General features: G+C 37.2%; 1 protein-coding gene across 2 annotated transcripts; it reads right to left on the reverse strand.

The window, feature by feature from the left end:
- Positions 1-277: 277 nt before the first annotated feature.
- MRPL47 (mitochondrial ribosomal protein L47) lies at positions 278-19,831 on the reverse strand. Of its 2 annotated transcripts, none has more exons than XM_010976248.3 (7): positions 19,680-19,831; positions 17,143-17,294; positions 16,534-16,594; positions 13,479-13,575; positions 6,326-6,456; positions 4,064-4,159; positions 278-503 (listed from the first exon to the last, which is right to left on the reverse strand). In XM_010976248.3, the coding sequence occupies exons 1-7, from the start codon at positions 19,802-19,804 to the stop codon at positions 380-382; spliced, it is 786 nt and encodes a 261-aa protein (XP_010974550.2). In that variant the 5' UTR covers positions 19,805-19,831; the 3' UTR covers positions 278-379. The 2 variants fall into 2 exon arrangements, with proteins under 2 accessions (XP_010974550.2, XP_031307454.1); XM_031451594.2 differs by lacking the exon at positions 19,680-19,831 and adding an exon at positions 19,333-19,653.
- Positions 19,832-19,837: the final 6 nt, after the last annotated feature.

Genomic DNA, 19,837 nt, shown 5'->3' on the forward strand with positions numbered 1-19,837 from the left:
TTTAAATGAAAGTACTCACTATTTATTAACAGTAGAATCCACGGCCCCTTCGTATCTAGTAACAATAGCAGTAAAAGTATTAACCTGAATTCCAAAATTACCTTATTGCCTTTGCTGTAGAAGTTGATACCATTTTCCCACTCTAAGATACAAGAGATTAATTGAAGTCTGCTTAGATGTCAGAATTTATAAAATGGGAATTTAATCTGAAGTTATACCACATTTTGACCACTTCCAGAATTAGCATGCCATAACAACACTTAAAAATAGTTGGTAGTCATTTGACTAAAAACACAATTTATTTATAAACCACTTAATATGTATTTACTTTTGTATACAGACTGTAATCCAAGAAAATGGTAAATTAAGAGTTCATATCTTAGACAAGACTTGACTTCTGGGCTTCAGAGAGATGTGGAAACTTTTCCTGAAGAAATTTTTCTTTCTTTTTCTCTAAACTTTTCTTCCTTGCTCTGATGCGGGCTTGTTTCTCAAGTCTCAATCTAGAATAATAAAAGCATAACAGCAACTTATACAAAACTATTTCTGTAACTCAATATATATATATATCCAATCAATTACTACAGGCCTCAATCATGCCAGTCATGAATTAGATGTGTCACGTGTATTATTAACCTTGAATAATCACTGTAAACCTACATGAGTCAAAGATAAACACAAAATCAAAAGCATCAGTGGGGGAAGGTATAGCTCAGTGGTAGAGTGCATGCTTAGCATGCACAAGGTCCTAGGTTCAATCCCCAGGACCTCCACTAAGGCAAAACAAACCATCTGTGACTCTACACCGATTCTCTTTCCCATTTCCTGATGGAAATAAGAGATTTCATAACCCTGTAACATACTGGGCTATCTTTCTCCCTTATTTTAGAAACACTAATTTTATTGACTACATTAGATTTTTTATATCCTGAGACTTTTAGGAATTTCCTAATTTCAACAGCACTCAGTCTAGTGTATGTTAACTCCCCACAACCGAGCAATGATGCTTAGTGCTAGTGGACTTGCCACTCTAAGTGAATTTGCCTCTGCCCATCAGCAGCATCCCAAGGCATTAGGCATTTATTTATGCCTCAGCTAAATTATAGTGACTTCTAGGGTCACTTCGGAGTTATCAAAATTGCAAATGATAAATTCACAGATGCCAAGCCTCCAGTGTACTTGATTTTTTATAGGATATTTTATTAATCAGTAGGTGTATGTTTATATAAAATATAACAATACAATTAAGACACAGGTACTGAATAATATGCCAGTACTACTGGTGGGGAAGGTCACACAAATTTGATGAGGGTTATATAGAAAGACAAAAATATGTATATATACAAAATATATAAGCTACTTTGTAAATTACGTATAAAGACTAAAAGTTGAAATCAGATTACCCATTTTATTCATCAATCTTTACTCCAACTAAATTTTGGTTATAAAAAATAAACCCATGTGAAATAATAAAGGTTTGCTATTCTTAAGAATATTCAGAAGATTATGCTGCATGCTCTGAAGGTAAGGCTAAAGGAGGTAGTTTCAAATATAGAAAATGTTTAAGGTCTGTGAAAGTGACACTGGATTCATAAATTCTTACATATTAAAGTCATGTTATTTATTTATTTATAGGTGTTTCAAATTCACCTATTTATGACTAAGGACAAAAGGATCAAATTGGAACATTAGGTTTGGAGAAAGTGAGGTGGAAAAGCCAGTGCAGCTAATTCAGTTAATTTCTTCAATTGCTTAGCATCTGAACTGGGCCTTAAAATGACTAGGTGGAGAGAGTTCAAAACTGTAGGAACTGTAGGAACAGGGACAGGAAAAGGGTAAAATGAACAAGTTATATTTAGGAAACAAAAAGAATGGTCTGACTTTGATGATAGCTAAGACTAAACTGTGGGAACCCTGGGTGGGAAGGAGTTTGGATTCTGTCTGGTACACCAGAAGTTACTGTATGTTTTTGAACAGCACTGATGTGATCAAAAGGTTTGAGGAAAATAGCCAGGAGGCAACATTTGAATGGACTGGAGTGAGGAAGATGTTCAGTGATGCAATTTGATGACAAGGGTCTGCACTAGCACAGAAACAGAGTAGGAAGGACACATTCTGGAGACATTTTGCAGGAAGAATTAAATGAAGGATTGACTGAACATATAGCACTGGTGATGAGAAAGACTGACATCTAGTGCCCACTTAGAATGGATACATATCAACAAAGGGGTTCTGAACCCAATTCCAGTTCTCAAGACACCAGCAGGGTGTCCAAGAATTCAACTCAATTTCTGACATTGTACCTGGAAACAGCATCAGAGCTTAGAACCTATGCTTCTGACTGACCCACTACCGACTGGAAATTCCCACAACCACCTCCTTGGACTTCAAATGCCAATCCTAAATCCAGGTTATTACCCATACTTCTGAATGGCTGGCTGTAAATTGGGGTTCCGACAACCCTCTCTTTGGGTTTGATTAATTTGCTAGAGCAGCTCACAGAACTCGAAAGCCATTTACTCACTAGATCACTGGTTTATTACAAAAGGATATAGCTCAGGAACAGCCAGATGAAAGAGATAGTTAGGGAAAGGCATGCGGAAAGGACAAGAAGCTTCTATGCCCTCTCTGACCCACCAATCTCGCCAAATCTCCACGTGTTCAGGAACTCCCCAAACCCCTCCTTCGGGATTTTACGGAGGCTTCATCACAAAGGCACGACTGATTAAATCACTGGTCATTGGTAACTGGTCCAACCTCAGCTCCTTTCCCCTCCCTGGAAATTATGGGGTGAGACTAAAAGTTTCAAAGGGCTATTCAAAGTTGGTTCCCCTGGCAACCAACCCTCTTCCTTCAGTGCTTCCCAAAAGTCATGTCATTCACATAACAAAAGACTAAAAAAACCCCAAAAAACAAAACAAAAAAACCTCCCACCTCATCACTTAGGAAATGCAAAGGTTTCAAGAGTTTTGCCTCCATTTGCCAGAAATGGAGACAAAGACCAAAAGACCAAATAAATTTATTATAAATCACAACACCTCTATACATAAAACTGGAAATGGTTTGGTGGGAAAAAAAACTGTGATTCTAAGTTATACTAAAACATCTTAAAGCTCTGTTTAAAGATATATTTCCTCCTGTTTAAATTTTTTGTTTGTATTTATTTTGGTATGAAAACAAGCTTTTGGGGGAGAAAAATCAGTTTTTAAAGAACTCTTGCTGAAAGATGACTGTACTATCTTTGGCAGCTGTTAAAAGCTGTGGTTCTTGTGCTGCTAGGATTTCTCCTTTAAATTTCCAGCTGCTTTCCTGCCCTGAATTCTGATCTCTAGCATCTTTAGCCAGCAACCGGCCAGCTTCCCCACCTGTTTCTGCAGCCACAGCCCTGGGAGTTAAGCAGCACCCGTGCTCCAGAAACTATAAACTAGCAATTCTTTTCCCTTTCAACTGCAGTTTTGGGGATTAAACTCTCCTTAGGCTTCTGTCTGCTTTTGGATGTGGATCTAAGTGTTTCAAAATCGCTGTTTTTAAAAATCTTATTTCATTTTTATAATTATTAGCCTGGGAGTTCATATGACCCCTTCACTCCTCTAATGGAACAGAAGCCCTGTGTTCTCCCTACTCAATAACAAACTTAGTGCAGAAAAAAATTTGCTATAAAAAATACCTAGAAATCACCATTCTGCCGGATAACAGGAATTCAGATGTACTGCAACAGGTTCCTCTCCTCACCCCAGCCCCTCTTCACTCAATCAGCTCTGCAAAACACACCTCACATTCTATGCAGCTGAAGTATTTGGACCTTTCTTTTAACATTACAGAGGGATTTAACCATCTACTTACATACAGATTGATGATTAGAAAGGCAACAAAACTTTTGAAAGGATATACACTAAAATGTTAGCAGTAGCTATTTCTGGATGGTGAAATCGTATTAGACTTTAATTTCTTTTTTTACCTGATTTTTCTGGTTTTTCCACAATGAACATGTGTTAGTTATGTAAAAGTTTAACACATGTCATCTGATGTAAAGATATGTTTTATTAAGGGTACTTGTGCTCACCTGACAAAACGTTCCACACAGGGCATCACAAAGAATCGTTTCCTGTTGTATCTTTTATTCAGGTACCAAGGTATAGGCCACTGCTTGAACTTGTGCCTGCCAAGAAAACAGAAAGGTGTCACCTTACAGAAAATACTGAATATATTTTCACTTTTTGCAGAGATTAAGCCATCTTTGGACCATAAATTTTCAGTACAATGAAATGTAATTGGCTTTTAAAGATTTTTAAATGTTTATACCTTAAAATTATAACGTATTCTAAACTTAGAGAAAAGTGCAGGTAATATAAGACACTCATGAGCCCACTACAAAATTGTAGATGTTAGTATTTTACAAAGTTTGCTTCAGATTCTTTTGAAAACATATATATATAAAAGTTTAAAGATGCACCTTAAGTTCTCTACTTTCACAATAGCTCCTAGCCTTAAACTAGAGTATAGCATTACCAGATATATTTTATATTTTCACTACATACTTATATTTGTGTTCACTAATTTTATACATATACATGTATACACACATACATAATTTGAAACATTGATATTTATTTTATGTATTTAAAATGTAAACAAATGACACCAACTGACATAGATATCTATCTGTATCTACCTTAACATAACAAAACCTAAAAAATCATAATGTTGAGTGGGGAATAAGGGAAACTGTGAATTCATACTATAACATTTATTTGAAAGTATTTCAATTAAAAAAGTAACAGAAGGATTAATTTCAGGGCATTTAACCAATCATTTCTAAAAATCCAGAATTAATCTATAATATTAGAAGCCTAAATTCCAATCTCTTTGTAATTTTGGCGTTTAGTATATAATTTGACAGGCAGTGCCACTGGAGCAATGGACCACATTGCTTTAAGCAGAATTGATAATTGTACTAAAGTCCCTCAGTTCATCAGGATAATAGTCTACCACTATTTCTCAACAACCAAGGAAGGGCAAGACACATCCAAAGAGGAATCTCTGACATTACTGCCACATGATTTTTCTGTCAGAAAAAAAATTTAGATGTAATATTTTTAAGAAGGAGCTCTGCATTTAAAAGGCTACCTTAAATATTTTAACATACAATAGAAAATTAGGGAAAAGGCACTGAAATTATATTTGATTTAATAAGCTACACTGGAAAGATGATATAACTGTTTTGTTCATTACTTTGTTTAACTCTAGGAAAGTTAAAAAGCAAAATTTTAAAAACCTTAAAGAGAACAGCACTCTCACAGATTCTAAAAGTGACACCTAGTCTCTCCCCTAATCCCACCCTTTCTTAATTGACCTCAGTCAGGACCTCAGTAAATTTTAGTAGAAAATAAAATAGATCAAAGTTTTTAGTCAGATGTTTTGACAATTCCTCTCTTTTCTGTATTGGATTACAGAGTTACAGACAACATAGCCACTCCCTTAAATTTGACTCCGAGCGGCACCATTACCACAAATCCATGAAAAGAATCTACCAAATGCAGGAGCACATTTATGTAGTATAATTTCAAGAGTGTAGGGAAAGTCTTCAACCACCCATAATGCCTCATCTTGCTGACTGATGTTTAAAATTCTACTAAAGATGCTTCCATTTGGCAGCTCAACCCAAATGCAAAAAAACCCAAGGAAAAGAGAATACACTGGGTCCTCTCAGTTAATTATACCTCAGTGTGAATGTTTTTTTCATCAGACCCTTTCCAAGGTCTGACAGGACTTTGGGAACTGGATGTAGGGAACAAGATGTCACAAAAGGTGGAAAGATGTAATAAAAATAAACTGTTTCAAAATCTGGACTAGGGCTTATCCTAATGGCACTGGGAGCAAACTGAGACTGGTTCATGTGGCCTTACTCCTCGAGAACTTCTTTTTTAATAGTGCCAGTTTCTTAATGGGTAAAGAGGATAGGTGTGTCCTAAAATTAGCCTCATAGGATTTACAACCTTCTGAAATTATACACATGCACATTTTCCTGGGGAAAGTATCTATAACTTACTTTCATCAAATTCCCAAAGGTCATGTGATTCTCATGAGATTGAGAATGACCGTTATAAAGAACCTGTAAGTAACTGTATCATGGGAATGGGCTGCCTGGGCTTAGATACAGCTACCTTCATTCAGATCCTGAAGTTACAGAGGGGCTTGGGGACCTCTGCTTATGTTAGATATATCTCTAAATTAAACACATATGGTGAGAGTTTTCTTAAAAGGTGCTAGATAGGGAAAGGAGGCATGAGATTTCCACTATTATCTCAGAAAAGCCACCATGTACCAGATGATTCTTCCAAAGATGTCTCTTCTCCAAGCACCAGGTCTAGCTTTTTCTTGACCAGTCTGAAGAAGTCTGAGGGCATCTTCCCTTTCCTGGACAACTTTATCTAATGCATCCATGGAGTCTATTACCTGAAAAGAGAATAGAAAGACATAATTTCAACAATCACTCATGACAGAATTTCAAAGAAAGAGAACACATAAAGACTATGCTACAGAAAACCTATCATGAATATTTTTGTCAAAGAGCCATTCCGTCAAATATTTACCAAAAATCTTTTTGGCTCCAGTATGCGTTTACATAGGTGTCTGCAATATTGTTTACTGTAATTTTTTTTTTTAAAGTTTAGCTTCATCTAAATGAAAATCTATTTAACTCAAATTTCCATATATTACTTTTGTTTGAAGTAGGATACACCCACACAGATTCCTTTTAAGGATCCAATTTGACTCCTCATTTCAAAACTCAATGAGCTACTAAGAAGTGATAACAGTTCGCTACTTTTTAATATTAAAACCCATGTTTTGGCCTTAACTAATCAGTGTGTCCCTAACACACAGACACATTATTGTGCCCGCTTGGCAGCTGTTGCTATTACAGGAAACAGAGAATCAATCTATCCTAATACTAATCTCTAAAGATCCATCAAGATATAGGAGAATGCTATTAGAATCTCTATTTATTTTTAGCTCTTTCTTTTAACATTTCTATTGTGTCGTACACTGTACACAATGATACACTGCTCAAGTAATATATATTTATTTATAAATAAATGTTCATACATTGGGGATTGTAATAACATATGAGCTAAATTTTTTCATAATTCTAAATACCGAGAGCCATTTTTAGGTGGTTATGTGTGTTTATTATCTTAAGCATGACAGATATGAAATGTTGCATATACACATTTGTTCCTTTTAAGAAAGCTTTAAAGGGGGTGGGGCAGCCATATGACAGAGAAACGCTGGTTCCCTTGAATGGAGAATGGTATATTTAGAAACCAGTATCTGAGTGATACATGTCTTCGTTGCTGCAAAACGTTGGTAAAGTAATAGGATTTTATGTTTAGATATATTTGCCATTTCTGCCATCAAGGAAAATTATGTCTTAGAGACTCTTTTAAGTGGTTTGGCTGTTTATAAATAGCACATTGTTTATCTGATGAGAAAGCTTTTGCTAGAATGGTGCTATTCTAAGACTTTAAAACTTCGATAATAGATTATTCCCTCTCCCTGCTTTAAAAAAATATATTTCAGAGGTGAACTTCAGCCCAATAAATAATAAGTACTACACTTCCTGAATTAGTAGAATGCAAAATAATAAAAGTTTTCTCTAGATAAACTGAAAGTGACCATAATTTTTTAACCTCAAATAGGTGCAGTTTTCTGTGTTTTGTGATATACTGCTAACAGAAATTTATCAACAAAAAATAAAAATAATAATTTTTCTCAAATTAAGAAATAAACTGAAGCTCTGGAACTGTGTGAGGACACTCTTGGCTCTGGGAAAGTTATAAACTAAAAAAGGAAGCTCTCTGAGGTTGGCTGCTTTGAATAGGGTGTATCTAATTGATGCTTCTGATTTTCCTTGTCATCTGTTGACATGAACGTGAATAACTGGGTGTTAACTCTGTGGACTTGGTAGACATTTACTTTTTTTCTTTGTGAGCTAACATTAGATTGCAGTTAGGAGCCTCAACCCTGACTTTGCTTGGACAAATTCTTTAATGTAGTCAACAGCCAGGTTTACTGAGTTCCTGAGGATCAGAGAGCTCTGTGTTAGGCCCTGATCTCTCTGGTCCCTTCACACTTCTTAGTTTGTCTGTCTTCAATAGGATTTGTCATTCTTACTTTCTCAAGGATTTCATAGAAATTCATACAGTTGAGAGGAAGTGACATGTGGATTCAGCTACTCTGGTGGCCTTGAGTTCATGTAGGGGGTGGAAGTGCTGAGTGTGGGCTGCATGTACAGGTGATCAGATAGTGTATCTCAGTGTGTGGCTTTCACATCTCTTTCAGGTCCTACAGCTACTTGGGGGATTATCTTTATAATCTAATCTGCCATGGAAGTTTAAAAGTCTTAGAATAGCACCAGTCTAGCAAAAGCTTTCTCATCAGATAAACAACGTGCTATTTATAAACAGCCAAACCACTTAAAAGAGTCTCTAAAACATAATTTTCCTTGATGGCAGAAATGGCAAATATATCTAAACATAAAATCCTATTACTTTACCAATGTTTTGCAGCAACGAAGACATGTATCACCCAGATACTGGTTTCTAAATATACCATTCTCCATTCAAGGGAACCAGTGTTTCTGTGTCAAATGGCTGATTCCAGGGCTGGGGCAGGAAAAGTACAAAATGAATCCAGAGCATCTTGCTGTTCCTCATCAAAGAATAATGAGGACACAGGAGCCAACTTGAAGGAACCCACACTGGCCAAATCTGGGATGATGATATTAAAGGATTATAACTCAGTGAATACAATTAGAATGAATAAATCAAGAAAGAAAAAGAAGAAGAAGAAAGGAAAGGAAAGAGAAGAGTAGGGGAGGGGGGGAAACAAAGAAATGGAGAAAAGGAAAAGCCTTTCCTTACAGAAGGAAGCTAACTGATATGAAACTAGAAAACCACCATTCAGCAAACATCATAGTAATAACTGAGGCAAGATCAACATCCATGGATATGAAAACCAGTGAGCACAAGTGTGAGGAGTTGCAATATATTTACATGATCTCAATACAAAGAAAAATTAGTAACTACACAGTGGAGGAACCTGACAGACAGGACACTAACCAAATTATTAACACTAACAACTTCAGTAACAGAACAAATCAACATCAAGGAAAACGAACTGGAAACTGGCAGAAGGTCTCCCATACAACCAAAGGCGCAAGAAAGATCTCCTCTAGGTAGGACGGTTTAAAAACAAAGAGTATCAGCTGCACCTGCGGGGGTGATCTGTAAGGAAGAGATCACACGGATGAACCCTCACCCTGGGGAGGGAGCGAACTGAATCACAATCTGGGCATCCCATTGCTGAGGTCTTGTACAGAGGAGACAAGGCCCAACGCTTACTGAGAAATCCACTGAAACAGAGAGGGCTGGAGAAGCCTAGACTCCACTCAGAAGGAGTACGTGCATGCTGGCTTGCTGACAATCAGGCCAGAGAGAGCCCTGCACTGGCAGCTGCTAGCCTGCTGCACTTCCAATCCAAAGGGTGAATGCCCCGGCCCTACTTACTCCACGCCACAGCCTGGTATGAGATCAGGGCAAAGCTTTGGTCTAGCTATGCAGAGACAAACTAGGGTCCCTGGGGTGTGATCTGGGTGGAAGCTTGCACACGGCGGTGGTGGGCAGACTCTGTCAGTGTACACACTTGGCAGCGGCCATGAGAATGCACAGTGGCTAAGCGCTGAGTCTTAGGCAGACAGGCCCCAGGCAGGAGTACGCAGCGATTTCGCATCCCGGCGAGAGACTCCGGCTTCGCCCACCCTACACCGCAGCTTAGCACTAGATCTGGAGCAGACAGGTCCTAGGAGAATTCTGCCACAGAGGCAGCACGGATCTCTGGTGGCAACCCAGTTAGCTCAATTTTTGCAATCACAATGTCCTGACCTCCAGCCTACTCCACACTGCAGCCTTGCACTAGAGATGGAACAAACACAACAGAGAAAGGGACGTGACTTTGGGATTTTCTGCGCCGAACCATGACCTACCCAGGCGCTGTGACCACGCAGGCCTCACTGGCTTCAGCAATTACCTCCTTTGGGGCAGGGCACAGATTTAAGCATCAGAGCCTAACTGAAACAGAACTTCAAGGCTTCTATTCCAACAACTGGGGAGCACACCCTGCCCCCTACAGGGCAGTGACAGCTACAGAGCAAAGCCCAAGGCAAAGCATAGAAGCCCCGTCTCACATCCAGCACAGGCTCTAGACACAACACCGATCACACCCCCTGCCAAGGGGTGACGGCCAGGGCACTGTGAGGGAGGACCCAGCATGCGCCCATACAAAAACGGCCCTTGCACCAAAATTACTGGACTCAGTCTACAGGGACGTTCCCACATAAAAACACTCCTTCAAGACCACAGTGGATAACTGTTTCTCCTAAATTCATAGAAACAGAGAAAGTTAAGTAAAAAAAAAAAAGCAGAGAAACTACTCCCAATTAAAAGAACAAGAATAATAAAAGACTTCAACAGTCTACTAGACCCCGAGTTTAAAAAAGAGGTAATAAAAATGCTAAAGGAATTAAGAAAGATTATCAACAGAAATGCAGGTCACCATACCAAGAAACTAATGATAAAGGGATCAATACAAGAAGAGGATATTACACTTATTAACATGTATGTACCCAATATAGGAGCACCTAAATATACAAAACAAATACCAACAGACATAAAGAGAGAAATGGACAACAGTACAATAATAGTAGGAGACAGTTAACACCCCACTGACATTAATGGACAAAGTTTTTAGAAATATACAATTTGCCAAAACTGAGTCAAGAAGAAACAGATAATTTGAATAGACTGATCACTGATGTGAAATACTCTGTAATTTAAAATCTCCCTACGTACAAAGTCCAGGACCAGACGGCTTCACTAGGGAATTTTACCAAACATACAAAGAAGAACTTATATACTTATACCAATCTTTCTCAAACTATTACAAATACTGAAGAGGAAAGAACACTTCCAAATTCATTCTACAAAGCCACCATCACTCTGATAGCAAGCCAGACAAAGACACTACAAAAAAAGAAAACTACAGGCCAATATCCTTGGTGAATATGGATGCAAAAATTCTCAGTATCATCAAACCAAATCCAAAACTACATAAAAAAGGATCATACACCATGATCAAGATAGATTCATTCCAGGGTTGCAAGGATGGTTTAATATGTGCAAATCAATCAATGTGACACACCACATCAACAAAAGACAAAAACTACATGAGCATTTCACTGGAGAGGCTGTGGAGAAAAGGGAACCCTCCTACACTGCTGGTGGGAATGCATTTTGGTGCAGCCACTGTGGAAGACAGTATGTAGATTCCTCAAAAGACTAGGAATGGACTTACCATATGACCCAGTAATCTCGCTCCTGGGCACATATTCAGAAGGACCCCTACTTCAAAAAGACACCTGCACTCCAATGTTCACAGCAGCACTATTTACAATAGCCAAGACATGGGAACAGCCTAACTGTCCATCGACAGATGACTGGATAAAGAAGATGTGGTATATTTATACAATGAAATACTATTAAACCATAAAAATGACAACATAACGCCATTTGCAGCAACATGGATGTTCCTGGAGAATGTCATTCTAAGTGAAGCCAGAAAGAGAGAGAAAAATACCATATGAGGTCGCTCATATGCAGAATCTAAAAAAAAAAACCAAACAAAAACCACTTAAATACAAAACAGAAACAGACTCATAGACATAGAATACAAACTTGTGGTTGCCAGGGGGATGGAGGGTGGGAAGGGACAGACTGGGATTTCAAAATGTAGAACAGATAAACAAGATTGTACTGTGTAGCACAGGGAAATATATACAGGATCTTGTGGTAGCTCACGGTGAAAGAGAATGTGACAATGAATGTATGTATGTTCATGTATAACTGGAAAGTTGTGCTCTACACTGGAACTTGACACAATATTGTAAAATGACTATAACTCAATAAAAAATGTTAAAAAAAAAAAAACTACACGAGCATTTTAATAGATGAAAGCACTTGATAAAATCCAACATCCTTCATAATAAAAACTCTCACCAGAGTAGGTATAGAGGAAATGTACGGAGGATCTATACTCTGAAAACTGTAAGACACTGATGAAAGAAATTGAAGATGACATAAACAGATGGAAGGATATACTGTGTTTTTGGATTGGAAGAATCAATATTGTTAAAATGGCCATACTAAACAAGGCAATATACAGATTCAACGCAATTCCTATCAAATTACTAATGACATTTCTCACAGAGCTGGAACAAAAAATGTTAAAATTTGTATGGAAACACAAAAAGCCACGAACAGCCAAAACAGTCTTGAAAAAAGGGGAATGGAGCTGAGGGAATCACCCCTGACTTCAGACTATACTACAAAGCTACAGTAATCAAAACAGTATGGTACTGGCACCAAATCAGACACAGATCAATGGAACAGGATAGAGTCCAGAAATAAACCCATGCACTTACAGTCAATAAATCTATGACAAAGGGGGTACTGGGGGTTGCTGCACAGCTTCAGGATGGAGGCTGGTCCCTAGAAAGACCAAGGTCTAGGATGAGAGGGTGGAGCATTCAGCCTCACCACCACTCCCACCTACATAAAATAGATAAGCAACAGGATTTACTTTATAGCACAGGGAATCATACCCAATATCTTGTAATAACCTATAATGAAAAATAATCTGAAAAAATATATACAAATGAATCACTTTGCTGTACACCTGAAACTAACACAATATTATAAATCAACTATACTTCAATTTAAAAAGTACTACTGAACTCTACACTTAAAAATGGTTAAGATGATTAACATTGTAAACTGACTGTACTTCAATAAAAATATAGTTTAAAAAATGGTTACGATGATAAATTTTGTTATTTTTTTTACCTCAGTTTTTAAAAATGCATTAAATACGTTGATTGCCACATCACCCAAATCTGAGTGACAGTTGTGTTTCCTCAGGGGCACTCAATCCACAGTAGGTGATCAATGTGTCAAAAAAATTTGACCTAGCTAGTGGAGAAGAATCTAAACCAGAACCAGAAATGTAAAATGGTGAAGGTACTTTAGAAAATGGTTGGGCTATTTCCCAAAATGTTAAACACAAATTTACCATACCAGCCAGCAATTTCACTCCTGGGTATCTATCCAATAAAAACAAAAACATATTTTCATGTATATGCAGGAGGAAGGAGGATTGACTGCAGATGGGCACAAGATTTCTTTTTGGGGTGTTGGAAATGTTCTAAAATAGACAGTTGTGATAATCATACAACTCTGTAAATTTCCTAAAAATCAAGCAGAAATAGAAAGAAATCTTCTTGCCAAGAAATACAGGAACCATACATTCACACCTTTCAACATTTATCTCACTCTCAGCAATCTCCAGCCTCCCCCAAATCTCACCTTTTCTAACCTCTCCGGACTTGGCATTGGCAACCTCTGCCGCTTAGCCTCCTGTTCCAGAGTTAGGAGCATGTTTCTTTCTTTCAGGAGAACATACCTATATCAAAAAACACAAAGCTTGTGATGCTATCCTGTGGTTATAGTAATAAAGTTGTGATTTTTGACATCAAAATTAATGATATACTCAAATGTCCTCTAGAAATCTTGATTATACAGAATATCATTACAAAGAATAATCCTTTAAACAGAGCTACATCTATTCTTACTCATTTGTTCAATTAACTTTCCACATACCACATATCATTTTAAGTAAGTGCCAGAAGAGTTACAAAAAAAGCACAAAACACAGTCCCTACACTCCAAACGGAGAGAAAACATGGAAGATTAAATAACATTTATTCAGTGCCTGTTACACACCAAGTAATGTGCTAAGCACTTTATATACATTTATTTCATTGAATTCTTACAATTCTCTTTGAGATTGGAACTATTTACACTTTCTAAATGAAGAAACTAAGGCTGAGAGAAGTCGGGTATCTGGGGGCACATGGCTAATTCAAGATTCAAATCCTGAACTCCCTGTGTGTAAAACCCATTCTATTTTTAGTCCACTATGCTGCCTCCAGAACTCTAATATGGTATGGTGTACTGAGTAGTATAGACAAGTACTAGTAGCATTAAGAGGAGAGATGAGACATCCTTCTAAATAAGATGATCAAGGAAAGCTTCATAGAGATGGAATTTGTTAGGCTGGAAAGGAAACCAAAACAAACACAATCAAATCACAAATCAAAACACTGAAGTGGCAAAGCTCAAGTGAGAATGGGTTTTGTGAATAAATGTTTGATTGAGAATCAGAGCTGCAAGAAAGGAAAGGAAATAAATGTGCAGGCACTGAAAATGAAGCAAAGGAACTGAGGTACTTTTTGGTATGGAAGAAGACAATTTGGGGGGAAGGAGTGGCAGAAGAGAAATTATGTGGTATTAGCCAGGATGAATACTGAAACTGCTCTAACTATTCCTTTACCAATAAGCCACAATAACAGTGCTTTAATACAACTTATTTTACTATAATGAATCTGTACTGTTTTATATATAACACTCCTGACACCAAATAAGGGGTTTTTTCCTCTCCTGACACCAAATATGTGTGTGGTATTTTCTAATACAATTTTTTCAACTCTCTAACACTAACTAGATGGAGTTAGTGCCAGATTCCATAGATTTAAGGGTTCAGACCCACAAGATTGCCCTTCACTTCAGATACCAACAGCAACCTCCAAGCCTCACATACATCTGACTGACCAGCTATAAACTGGGGGTCCCAACAACCCCATCTTTGGGCTCGATAATTTGATAGAACGGCTCACAGAACTCAGGAAAGCACTTTACTTTTACAGGTTTATTATAAAGGATACAACTCAGGAACAGCCAGATGGAAGAGATGTAGAGGTCAAGGTGAGGGGGAGGGGTACAGAGCTTTCAAGCTTTCTCAGGGTACACCGCCTTCCCAGCACCTCCAGGTATTCATCAGCTGGGAAGCTCTCCAAACCTAGTCGTTCACGGTTTATTATGGAAGTTGCACTAATGCAAGCATGACTGATTAAATCACTGGCCACTAGTGACTGGACTCAGTCTCCAGTCCCTCTCCCACTCCAGAGGTGGGAGTGGTGGTGAGGCTGAATGCTCCACCCTCTCATCCCACCTTGGTCTTTCTAGCGACCAGCCTCTATCCTGAAGCTGTGCAGCAACCCCCAACACACATCCTGCCCCAGTAGAGAGTTGCCTAATTATAATAAAAGACACTCCTATCACTCAGGAAAATTCCAAGAGATTAGGAGCTGTGTGTTAAGCAATTAGAAACAAAGATAAAATATATATTTCTCATTGTATCACACAAATAAGCCTATAATATTAGTGGTTTTATAAGCATTTTACAGTTCTTTCACCTGCCATGAAAGATAAATAACCCTTTAAATCAGGGGATAAAACTTTAAATTCCTACTACAGTGCCTAGACAAATAACAATTATGAGTGAAGTGGGCTTGGTAAAAGACCAAGATGGGTAAGAAGCAGGGCACTGCTCCATTTAGACCAGCTGAACTGTTACCATGTAGGAATGTAGAGCCAGTGTTGCTATAATACAGGTCTGACCATTCAAGAGGAGCCAGAAATCCTTATCTTTACGTGAAATTTCCCAGTTTAAAAACACAGTACAGCCCGAACACATATCTCTGGGCTAAATATAGTCAATGCAGGGGGTGGGAAGTCAAGAGGTACAAAAACATTACATCCCCGTGACTTTTTCATTTTATAAAGTGAACAGTGATAACAGCTAGTGAAAGTACCTCAGAGAATGGATCTTGAAAATTTTTATCACAAGGAAAAACTCTTTTTGTAACTACATATGGTGATGGATATTAACTGTACTTATTATGATCATCTTGCAATATACACAAATATCAAATCATTACTCTGTACACCTGAAGCTAATACGTTACCACAATTATCCCTTAACTTACACACACACACACACACACACACACACACACACACACACACACACACACACACGGTCTATTAAAAATGCAACTCTGTCTTAAATCCTCTCAACCCTCTTTAATTCACCAGGAGAACCTGCCAGGAAACCCTGCCTAAACTTCCTATTAAGTGCACCCCCAACACACTTCCCCAAAGCAAATAAGCTAAAGATTCCAGACCATGCAAAAGGTAATAAAAAGGAAGAAGGCCTAAATGTGACCAACTTGTCCCCACTTCATTTTATTAGTTTCCTGAAATTGTTAGTATAAAGGTGGTAGTATGACTGGTAACAGTTACAGTAAAATTTCTAAACTCCCAACTATTTGAGAACTCTGATACATTTGTCTTAATGTAATTTGACCTCTGTTGCATTTACAAAAACTTTAATGATCTTATATATCACCCACAGTACTATAAATCACTTTAATTTCTTACATTAGATAGAAGTTTATATCTCATTACTATACTGTAACTGATTCAAACACGTAGATGTTAATGTACTTGGTCCACTTACCAAAGTTTATGTAAATCTTCATTACTTTTGTTCCGTAACTGCTGACAGGTCCATGAAGCTCCTAGGAAATCAATAAATCCACAATATGAAATAATTTTCTAGCTATGTACCCTTTGGCAAATTACTCAACCTCTCTAAACTTGTCCCTTTATATATAAAATGTATAATACTTTTAATATATTATAGTATAATATATAATTATGATTAAATTGTGATTAAATTAGGTAACATGAAAATATCAGTAATGTGACTGACAACAGCATTCAAAAATGTTAGTATTAGTATAGAGTGTATTTTCAAGTCTAATGTCAAAATACTTCATATTATTATAAATTAATTTTCAATTATTTCTAAAAAATGAAATCTAAAACAAACCCAAACCTCACTTTAGTTAATAATTTCAAACTACTCCTCTTCTAAATCTTTTGCCAACCTGCCAAGGAACAGTTAACTCTGCTATTACATTGTCCTTTTAATTTTCTCTAATAGCCATTCCCAAAGAAAATCAAAAAAGGAAACACCTAAATAATCCCCAAACTGGATTAACAACCCTAAAATGATGGAGGGTTCAATAAATATATTTAATATTGACCAATGCAAATATCTCACCAGATTTCACTTTTTCTTCTCCCCAATTCTTTGGGTCATCAAAAAATTCTTCCAGTCCTCTTTTTGACAATGTGGTATGAAGTAATCTACACTGGTGAAAAGATGTGACACTTGGTGTATTCTTAGTCAACAGACTAAGAGAAAACCTACAACTGAACATACATAAACAAGTGATTAAATTTTTATATTTGGATTTTATAAACAATAAATGGAATAATTTCCTCATCTACCTCGTTAAAAAATCTACTTGGAGTTTCTGCACAAGAAACAATAAAGTCATAAAATGCTTTAGAAACTATTTTTAGCACTGCATTATAGGTATCACTACCCTATACTTTCAGAGCTGAATATATTCACATAATTTCAGAGGTAATAAATTGACATAATTCTATTTTAAGGTAACGTTTTAAGTCCTTCATAAGGTGCTAGTGGGTATATGAGCAGAAAAAACCATTCTGAAGGTTAATTTTGCAACATGTGCCAGAGGCCCCAATGGTTCTTCCTTTAACCCAGTAATTTCACATCTAAAAATTTCAACTAAAGAAATTATCAAAAATTAGAATTAATAAATTAAAATATCTATTGTGGTGATCATTTCTAATGTATAAAAATATCAAATTACTATGCTGTACACCTGAAACCAACATAATATTGTAAGTCAATTACACTTCAAAAAAAAAAGTCTACTAAAGCATTGTATATAATACCAAAAAGTTGATAATAATGTAAATGGGCAAACAGGGAATGGTTAAAAAAAATTATTGTGCATCTGTATGATAATCTATTATGCAGTAATCTAAAAATTATGTTTTTAAAGAATATTTCATGACTTGGGGAAATAATTTGAAACACAATAATGAAGTGTATCACAAGTGTTGTATTCCTATGAAAAAATTTAACCTGAATCTCATCATGAGGAAACAATCAGACAAATCTGAATGCAGGGATATTCTAAAAAGGCTGACCTTATTAAAAAAATGTCAATATCATGAAAGAGAAAAAAAATGAACCATTCTGAATTAAAGAAGACTAAAGAGACATGACAACTAATGCAATAAATGATTACTGATAGGATCCTGAATGAAAAATTAAGAAAAGAAGAACAAGAACTTACCAGGGCAATTGAGGACATTTAACTTGGACTGTACGTTAGATAAGAGTGGGACAATGACAGCAGTGTATTCATTTTCATTGCCCCGTGTAATCACTGCAGTGTTGTGGTTATTAAGACAGTGTTCCTGTTCTTAGGAGATATGCTGAAGTGTCATGTTTGACACTCTGACATGCCTTAAACAGTTCAGGAAAAAAAGCATGGATAGAAAAAGTACAGAAAATGTGACAAAATGTTGAGGACTAGTCAACATAGGTGAAGAGTATATGGTTATTCTCTGTACTACTCTTACAACTTTTCTTTTGGTCGGAAATTCTTAAATTTCCTAAGTTGGGGAAACAAGGGTAGAATACAAAAATGCATTTATGTAAATATGACCCTGATTTTATTTTAAAATTACATGTATGCACATACATGCAAAGTCAAAAAGAATGAAAGGAAATCTGTTTATCTCTGAATGGTAGAATTATTGTTGATTTCTTCTTCAGAATACTTAACCCTATTTTCTAAAATGACTGCAAATGGACAGATATTCATTCAACAGTAATGATAAAGATCCAAAATTAAGTAAAAAGGATGAAGTACAAGGGACAACTGATTCAAGTTTGCCACCTTGATCAAGCTGCAACCCCTAGACCTCTGCAAAACCACCACCACCCAACACTGCTTGTCTCTGAAGTCAATGTAAGTAATTAAACACTGCAGAACATAAGAGACGCTCAATAACTGTGCCGGATTCGAAAGCACAAACATTACTTTATTTAAAAAAAAAAAAACTGACATACACAACTATATATAAAATTCAACTCATTAAAAACAAAAGCCAATAAAAGGGAGGAAACCGTACATCCTCAAGTCAGAAATGATCAGTCTGTCCAGAAGACAAGGATCTTTCCAGAAATAATGAACACCACGTGTAGACTATTCCTTTGTCACACCTGCAGGGCGACTTTCCATTCATTTGGCTACTTTCATTTATTCACTCAACATTCACTAAACAATCCCATTACGACAAACTCTGGGAGTACAAAGCGCTCTCCCTCCCCCATCCACCGCCTTTTAAAAAAATCTATCCAAACCTGACACAGCCTTCAGTTTCACAGCCAAATGCTCCTCAGTGAAGTTTTTTCCCAGCTCACCAAGCCACACAGGATGCTTCTGTACCTCTAGGTTTAATTCACCAAATACTGGGCTTCTACAGACCCCGAAGTACTGCCTGGTCCACAGCAGGTGGCAACAAAATGTTTGCAGAAGAAGGAAATGGGGGAGATGGGAGACGTCTCCAAGGTCACTCACTCCACACCGCAGTGGGTTCGGGCCCAGCCATCCCAGCAGCCTTTCCATCCCTGAGCGTTCTCCGCATCTTGGCAACCGAATAAGATCCAGTGTTAAACAGATGGATAAACTGACTCCTCACATCACTTACCCTGTGCTAGCAAGAGCCTGAGGGCTTATTAACGACCTGGAAGCCTTTACAGCAGCCGAGACTCCCCTGCAGAAAACAGCCAAACCGGCTGCAGCCATTTTTCCGCCTAAGTAAGCAAATCGCATTTCTGCCAACAATGATGTCACTTCCTGTGTCTC

The sequence above is a fragment of the Camelus dromedarius genome, chromosome 2 (assembly GCF_036321535.1).
Source record: "Camelus dromedarius isolate mCamDro1 chromosome 2, mCamDro1.pat, whole genome shotgun sequence".
Taxonomy (NCBI): Eukaryota; Metazoa; Chordata; class Mammalia; order Artiodactyla; family Camelidae; genus Camelus; species Camelus dromedarius.